Source organism: Callorhinus ursinus, unplaced genomic scaffold (genome assembly GCF_003265705.2).
Source record: "Callorhinus ursinus isolate GAN/ISIS: 27379988/994484 unplaced genomic scaffold, GSC_fseal_2.0 scaffold5, whole genome shotgun sequence".
In the NCBI taxonomy this organism is placed as follows: Eukaryota; Metazoa; Chordata; class Mammalia; order Carnivora; family Otariidae; genus Callorhinus; species Callorhinus ursinus.
In genome coordinates this window covers 81,779,204-81,787,402 of record NW_027397067.1, presented here as the reverse complement: position 1 = coordinate 81,787,402, position 8,199 = coordinate 81,779,204, and the positions used below count along the sequence as shown (strand labels likewise).

Sequence of the window (8,199 nt, the reverse complement as noted above, 5' to 3'; positions counted from 1 at the left end):
GTGGTGGTATCAGTGCTAGAACCGATGATGACAGCATGGATGACAGGCATCTGGTGCTGGTGGAGGTGATGACGTCGGCCAGGTGAATGCCAAGGGTGGTGACAAGGATGATAATGGTGACATCAGGCTCTGAGCTGAATGGATTGAGAAGTTTTTCCAGGATTGGCTCAGAAGACTGTCTACAGATTTAAGCCTTGCCTTGCCCCCCAACCTCCTGCCCCAGATGTGGGCTGGCAGAGGAAGTTATTTTCACCCTCTTCAGTTTGTCCTCCAGGGGGGCTATGGCATGGCCCTGGGCCCCTCCCCGGTGGCAGTGGGTTTTATGGGACTGCCTCCTTACCGAGGGTGGCATTGGGTAACAGCCACACTGCTCCCACCACAGGCAGCCTGAGCCTGCGGGCCTATGGGACGGCTCTCCAGACACCATCTCCTGGCTCTCCAGGTTCGCTCTCAACTTGACACTGAGGTCCTTGTGGGCTCCGGTCACGGCATTTTATTCTTATGTAGGAAAAGGCAGTGTCCACTCAGTTCAGGGAATGTGGTCCCATCTCATCTTGTGGTGGTTAGGCAAACATGAAGGGCTCATTTCCAGCTGAGGCCGGCAGGCAGCCGGAGGCTCCCCAAGCTGCTCCTGCTATAGAAATGGGGTAGAACACCGTAAATTGCTCAATCGATGCCTCTGCTCTGGTGAGGGACCCACCTCAGTCACATCCATCTCTGGCCTGGGTGGCTTCGGGAGGGGGGGAGCAGTGCCTAGGGAGGGGAGCCCCTTGTCTGCCTTCTTCCCAGTGTCAGTCTGGCAGCCTCAGGTGCGGGAAACCTGACTCCTCATGGCTGAGGCCAGTGTCTGGGGGCATCTGACTTCCTCCCTGAGGCTCCCCGGACTGCCAGGCCCTGCCCAGACCCAGGTCTGAAGGAGCCAAGACCCAGAGCCCCACCTGTGGGGGACACATGGGGCCCTGGGGATGGCCTGAGGGTTCTGGGATAGGCAGGTGACCGTCCTTCAGTGGAGGGGGAGGCGAAGGCCTGGTTCATAGCTCCCATTGCCCCTGGGCAGGAGGAGGCCAAAGAGGCAGGATGTGGGAGTTGTGGCTTTAGCTGAGGTTTTGGAAGTGAAGGGGGTGTGCTCTGGGCCCTTACAGGAGTGGGTCTGAGGGCCTGCAGAAGCCTGATGGGGGTAAAGTCTGGGGGCCTGCTAGGCAGAAAGGGCCCTGATTCTCCGCTCAGAGGGGCATGTGTGTGGGTGTGGGTGTGCTGAGCTGGAACTGCGGTGGGTTGGGGGCATCCCCCGGGGGCCCTGTACCCTGCCTCTGACCTCCAGGTTTGGGGGTCGGACAACTGCCCCCCAGAGGCCATATCCAGGGCCATCCTCCTAACCTGCTCCTTCTCCTCTCCCCTGGTGGTTTGTCCCCAGCCCCAGCCCCACACAGGGAGGGCCTGACTTCCTTCTGCCGCGGAGTAAGGAGAGTGGCATCGGTGACCGCCATCTGCAAGGACGGCTGAGGGGTCAGGCCAGTGGCATCAGGCCTGGAGACAGAGGAACCGAAGTGCAGCAAAGGGGAGAGGGGGGAGGAGGGGAGAGGGGCAGCGGGGAGGAAGGAAGAGGGGGAGAGGGGAGGAGGGGAGGCCAGAGAACGTGCTAGGTGGGCGCACAGCCGGCAGGTGGCGCCCGGGCCCTGGATGGGCCTAGGGTGCCAGTGGTTGGTGAGGGACGGAGGAGGAAGACAGAGCAGAGGGCAGGGGCGGCCGTGGGTCTGGGATGGGGGGCTGCGGCGGGAAGAGCCCTGGAGTCCAGCCCTGCCTGCATTCAAGAACGGATGGGGCCCAGCGTCCCCTCACCTGCAGGTAAGGGGGAGCACAGTGCAGAGGGGCCGGGGTGCTTTGAGGTGGGAGATGACCTCTCAGGCATCTGCCTGGCCTACTACGTGCCTCCCCCTGGTTTCGGGACGCCTGTCTGCTCCCCGTAAGCCAGCGTGGACTGCAGAGCTGGGTGGGGAGGCCAGGGTGCAGCTACTGGGCTTCTCCCACCATCCCTGGACAGGACCTGGCCGATGCCCCTTCTTCCCTCTCCCTGACCAAGCTCCAGGCCGGCCTCCAATGTCCTGAGGGTCAGGAATCGTCCAAGATTTGCCGAGGAAACGATGTGCAGTGCAGAACATGATGGTTGTCTGCGCCCCGAACCTCCTGTCTGGGCTTTTCCCACTTCGTGGATTCCTCCAAACGCACATTCACTCGTCCCTGACCAAAGCAGGGATGGTGGAGGGGCAGCGCTTGGAGCACAGGCCTCTAAGGCAGGGCATCAGGGCATCGGGGCAGGCTGGCTGGGGGCTTGGGGCGGGTGGGGCCTCAGAGTGAGGAAGGGGTGGAGCCCCCAACCTGGGGGGTCAGCGCCACACACCAGCGCCAGAGCAAGACTGTCCCCCACCCCCATGACTGCCCTGCAGGCAGCTGTCCTCCCAGGACGCAGTGTTTGTGGGGTTGCTGCCATCCCTCCCAAATTCCCCGGTCAGGCACCTGCCCCAGACACAGTTCTTAAGACCAAGAACCATCATGGCTCACGCCTGGAACCCCAGAGGCCTGCGGCAGACAGGGAGGTGCCCACGCCCGTGAAGCAGGAGTGGGGGAAGACGCCAGATGCCTGCGTGGGGCAGCCGTGGGGCCTGCCGCGGAGCAGGGTGGCCAGGCCGGCGGCTCTGGGACATCCAGGTCAAGGCCCCAGGAGAGAGGTCTCGCAGTGGCAGGGGTGACAGCGGGAGGGGCAGGGGGCCCAGGCCCCAGCCCCAGGGGAGGGGCGGGAGGGGCTAGCAGACAGAGAGCAGAAGGGACCCCAAGCCATTTCCGGCAGGGGGGGGGTGCAGGCAGGGGTCCCTCCAGGGCGGCCTCTCCGGGGTGCAGGCATGGCTCAGAGCCCGCCTGCGTGGGGAAGCTCCTGGCTGCGTCACACTGAACTATTCTCGGCCTGTCTCCTTGTATGGCTCCGGAAGTGTGCCTGGAAGCCGGCGCTCTGTGCTGGGCGCGCTCTAAATGGAGAGGCACAGAACGGCAGGAAAGTTGGCCATCACCCCCTCCCTGGACGTCCTGAAGCCCCAGCTCCGGGGGTGTCCGGCCAGGGCCAGCTCGCAGCACACCCCCCGTCCGGGCGGAGGGGCCGGCCATGCTCAGGGCTCCTGTGGCACGATCTGATCTGAGTCCCTGGGTGTCCAGGGAGGCGGCGGGGGTGGTGCAGCCTGGCAGGGCGCCCAGTGGGGCAGGGAGGAGGGGGTGGCCACGGGCTCCAACCCCCGCAGGCGGGCTCCCAGCTGCGCCTGCGAGTCCTCACGGCACTCCTGCACGTGACTGCTGGGACCCTGGGACCCTGGCTCTCCCCTCATCCCTGACCCTCCTCACAGGCCTCGAACCTTCTCCCACCCACAGCTCAGCTTTCCAGCCGCCTGCCCCCGCCCAGGCCCCTGTCCTCCCTCCACAGACCCAGGCTGGTGGCCTTGGTCCCCACCTTCGGACCTCTCCCCTCTCTCTAGTAACCCTCCCCTCCCGGCTCTGCCCCTGGCGAGGGACAGAACCCAGAAATCCTGCCCCCCTGCCCTGCTGGCCCCCCCCTGCAGCCGGCCCATCCCGGCTCATGCTCCAGCTCTCCCCACCCGTCAGGGCTCCTTGGGCTGCTGGCCCCAGAACACCTGGGGTGTTGGGGAATCTGAGCAGACCGAGTCTCCTCAGGGGAGGAACCCGGTGGGCTCGTCCACTCCACAGGCCCAGCGCAGGCTCAGAGGCTGCACAGTCAGCGAGAGCATGCCTTGCTTGGACAGAGGATCAGGAAGGCACTGATGCACACAGCCCCCCGCCCCGCACACGTTCACACTCATACACTGACACACAGAGGAAGACAGCGTGCTCAGGGGCTCTGAGGCAGGGGTGTACTAGGGACGACAAGGTCACAAAAGACCCAGTTAACATAGTGCTATGAGTATGGGAAGGCTTCCTGGAGGCACTGACAGCGGGCTCAGATTTAGACAACATGTAAAACCACGCCGAGGTTTTTATGCTTCGGTTTTAAAACCGGACAGGCCTTTGTCACTGGAATCAGGGGTGATGTGCCGTGAGTCGGATCGGGCATTCATAGAGTGAACAGGGAGGTCAGAGGTCCAGCCCACTCCTCGTCGGCGCCCGCCACTGCTGCCAGCCTCCAAGCTGCCCACGCCAGGACCCTTGGCCTCCCCTGGGTACAGTGTGCCCACCATGTGGCAAGGGGGACGCCGGGGCCAGAGGGGCTAATGCATCTGCAGGAGGTCACACAGCGCCTCGAGAAGCGGGGTGGGGACGCAGGGGCCCAGTGCCCCTCCGGTGTTCTGTGGACGCTCAGACCCAGCCTGAGGCACCTGCCGAGCCAAGGGTTGAGACAGACACGCCGTGAGCCGCGTGCGTGCAGTGACTCCCGGGCCCACCTGTCCAGGGTTCCCACCCTGTACACCTGCCTCCTGGAGTGGGGGCTCTAAGACCCCCCACCCTGCACACCACGGAGGCCTCCCTCCTCCCCTGGTCCTGGCTCTGCTGGGAGGGGAGCCAGTCTGATTTGCTGGAGGGGAAGAGCCCGAGGCTCCGCGCTGAGGCCTGGCCTGCATGCCTAGAGCCACACACAGCCTGCGTCCTCCTAGGCCCCGTCCTCCAGGGCCCATGTGCGGGTCATGATGATGCCCCTGTTTTATGGGGCCATCTGCACGGCCCCGCACCCCACCTTGAATAGCACCTGCCATGTCGGGCTCGGGAGCCGTTCTTGATTGAATGACTGACTTGCCCCCTGGCTGAGTGGGGTGAGGATTCTTTACAGGGAAGAATGTGGGTGCCCGGAAGGGGCAGGGCTGACAGCACTTACCCACGGTTGCACAGGGCACGGACTGAGCTCACGGGACCTCCAGGAGCCTGCAGGCCTTTCCCCACCCAGGCTCGCCGCAGTGCCCTGGTCCGGCCTCCTTGCTGCGGAGCTTGGACAAGTCCCTGGCTCTCTCCGGGTCTGTTTCTTCCTTCCGTACTGGCTCAGGGCGCTGGTGAGGATGGTCTCCAGTCCCTGGGGCTCGACCTCCAGGCCTAGGGCGGGTGCCGGCAGGGTGCAAGGCGCAGCTGGCTCAGGCACCGCTGTGCCGCCCTCATCGGAAAAATACAAAACTTTCCTTGGAGCCCGCGCGGGGAGGGAGGCGCTGAGGCAGGCGGCGGGAGTGGGGGGAGAGGGTCTGCTGTGTGGGGGCCCAGAACGAACAGGCTGCCTGTTCCAGGGAGAGGACGCAGCACACACACCCTGCCAAGCCGGAGACAAGAGGAAGTTCGGGTGGGGGGGGATTGGAAAGAAGCTCCCTCAGCTCTGGGTGCTCACTTGGAGCCCCCCCACATCCAGACACCTCTGCCTCCCACAGGGCCCCCCACGCCAGTGCTCAGGCCCCTCAGCAGCGCATGCGCCCGCCGCTGACGGGGTTCTGCTGCCCTGCCCCCACTCTGCCCTGGGCTCCCAGGCATCCGTCCCCCGGAGGTGCGTCAGGCAGGTGTGGCCGAGGGACCCCACCGCTCACTTGCTGGCTAAAGGGCCCGGGGCAGGGCCCCCCACCCCTGAGAACCTCTGTGAAAACAGGGCGAGAATGTCTCCCTGAGAAAGGAACAGGGGCCGGCCTCTCCCGCTTTCCTGGCATGTCCATCTCTCTGCCCCTCTGCCCCACCGGTCCTTCTTGTCTCTTTGCCCTTGGGCCCGGTCTCACCTCCACCACACCGGGCCCCATGCCCTGGCCCTCCCACATCCCTGGGGCCTGTGCAGCAACCCCCCCAAGGCAGCCGGCCCGGCCCCCGGGCCGCCTCCAAAGACACAGCCCCCCCTGAGGAGATGCTGGGGAAGCAGAGCTGGGCCTGCAGAGGGCTCGTGGGGAGTCCGGGTGGGCCTCGTCCTTCCCCCCCCCACCCCACCGGTTTGTGGGGGCAGTGCAGTGAGGCCATGTGACCCAGGAGGGCCCCACGGGGTGGCAGGCAGGGACCATGGGCCAAGCCTGGGCAGGGAGGGCCAGGTGAGCAGTGGGTGGACCCTAGCTGCCCGGCTTCTACCCCACAAGGACAGGGTCACTGGGCTGGTGCAGCGGCGGCCCTGGTACGGGGCGGGGGGGGGGCATCATCAGCTGGTGCTCTGCTCCCCCCACGGAGCCTGTGCTCCCACCCTGGGGGCTAAGTGCTGCTAGCCACTGACCACCGCAGGCGATTTCCTGGCGACTAGCTGTGATGGAGGCCCTGTGCAGGCAGGGGGAGTCTGGAAAGTCCCAGGGCTATGAGTCCACAGGCACAGGCAGCCTGATGGGCCTGGATGAGCTTTACCCCCCAGCACACCCGGGGAGCCAGGCAGTGGGACAGGGAGCCTGCACTAAGGGGCCCCAGGGCAGGTGTGAGCCCTGGGTCACAGAGCAGAGCCAGAGGGAGGCAGGACCTGCGGAGGGGGCCTGGGGCCGCGTTTCCGGTGCGGGTGGGGGGTGTGGCTCCCTGAGGCTGTGCATTTGGGAGGGAGCTGTCATCTCATCTCCAAATAGGCACCTTAGCCTCACGGACCAGCACCCGGGGTCTGGGAGCCCGGAACCCGAGCGGCAGAAGACTGGAACCCCAAAGGGACAGAACGGGGGTGGGGGGGTTGCTGCCTGCAGACCTCCCCCTGTGGTCACTCTGGCCTGCCCTCCCTGCCGACAGAGCCCCCTCCTTCGAAGGCAGTCCAAGGAGCAGCTGACCAGCTTGGCTCTAAGGGGGGGGGGGCGGTGACAATCCCCCAGGCCTCCCCCCTGCACAGCTTCCCCTCCCTCTCCCCACCCTGCAGCCCTGAGCTGCCCTGCTCTGGGTGAGGTTGGGGGCTGGAGGCCGCACTCTGCACCTTCACCCCTACTTGTGGGGAAAGGGGGGCGGCGGAGCAGGGCAGGGCCGACGCCCCCATCCTGGGTGGTGGGGAGCCAGACTGACCTCTTCTCCGGAGGCAGCAAAAGAACGCAGCCCGAGGCTCCAGTGCGGAGGTGTGCTGAGGGCTTCTGGGGCGATAATTGGGCAGCGATTAAGTGTTCCCACGCTGAGGCTGTCGCCTGTCACCTGTGACGGCCAGTGCTGTGCGGCCTCCGCGCAGGTCCTGCCAGGTCTCCCCATGCCCGCCAGCGCCCCCCTCCGCTGGACTGTTCTTCCTCGTGCCCGCAGCAGGCTGCTCTGGCCCTGGGAGGGGGGCACCAAGGGCTCCGAGTCTGAGATCCTCTCCCCTACCTGGGTACCCCCACAAAGGGGATGCTCACTCAGCCCCCAGCGCCCCTAGTGCTTCGCTGCTTTTCTGGGTCTGGTCAACCCCTCCAGCCCTCTAGGTCCCAGCTGGGCTCCCCGCTCCAGGAAGCCCTGCCCGATGGCTGCCAGCTTGGGTCGGGTGGAGTGGGGGCTGGGTCACTGTGGGCCCGAGACCCAGAGAGCTGTGCCCTGGCCTGGGCCACCCAGCTGGTCAGGAGACCTGGGCCTTAGTGTCATCCTCAGGAGTGACCTGGTCTTTGTAAGCCGCTGGTCATTCACGTGCTGGCTCTCTGGCACTCCCACTGCTTGCACACGCATGCACACACACATGTGCATGTGAGTGTGGTCCCGGCCCAGCTGGCTTATTAGGTGTCTTCCCCGACAACGGCCCTGAGACACAAGCCTGAGCTCACCCCAGACGTGGACACAGACTCAGAGCTACAGGCAGGCCCTGTGGTGACCAGCCAGTCACACCTGTGGGCCTGGCCACGCTCCCCGCCACACAGACATTGCACACATGGGCACAGGCAGGTTCCCAGCAACGCAGCCTGGGCTGGGCAGCTCTGGGATTCCTGTTCTCGCAGCTTCTCTGCCCGGCTCCCCCACCCTACTCCACGCGGGCCCTCCACCCTCCCTTCTGCCCACCCACTCGCCTTTAATTAGAAATGCCAGGAGAGCGATTCTGGGCAAGTTTTTGCCAGAAAGACATTTCCCCCCAACTAGGGGTGGAAGCTCAGAGGGGAAAAGAGACAGATTGGCTCTGGGGTAGGGAGGAGGGTTTCCAGGAGAGCAGGGAGAAGGGGCCTGGTGGAGGGGCAGGGAGTGGGGGTTCCAGAGAGTGTGTGAGTCAGACAGAGTGGGGCTGGACACGGATCGGGGGACAGGTGGGGGGTATGAGTGTGTCTGGGGATGGGTGGGGGGTATGAGTGT

The 8,199-nt window shown here is 65.3% G+C and overlaps 1 protein-coding gene across 7 annotated transcripts; it reads right to left on the bottom strand.

Moving 5' to 3' along the window:
• Positions 1-8,129, bottom strand: LOC112823004 (uncharacterized). 7 transcript variants are annotated; one of them, XM_073893298.1, is made up of 4 exons: positions 6,967-8,129; positions 4,868-5,287; positions 1,378-1,487; positions 1-634 (listed from the first exon to the last, which is right to left on the bottom strand). In XM_073893298.1, exons 1-4 carry the CDS (start codon positions 7,141-7,143, stop codon positions 583-585), a joined length of 759 nt encoding a protein of 252 aa, XP_073749399.1. In that variant the 5' UTR covers positions 7,144-8,129; the 3' UTR covers positions 1-582. The 7 variants fall into 7 exon arrangements, 2 of the variants coding, with proteins under 2 accessions (XP_073749399.1, XP_073749400.1); XM_073893299.1 differs by having other exon boundaries at positions 1-631; XR_012378384.1 differs by having other exon boundaries at positions 1,378-1,527; positions 4,868-8,129.
• Positions 8,130-8,199: the final 70 nt, after the last annotated feature.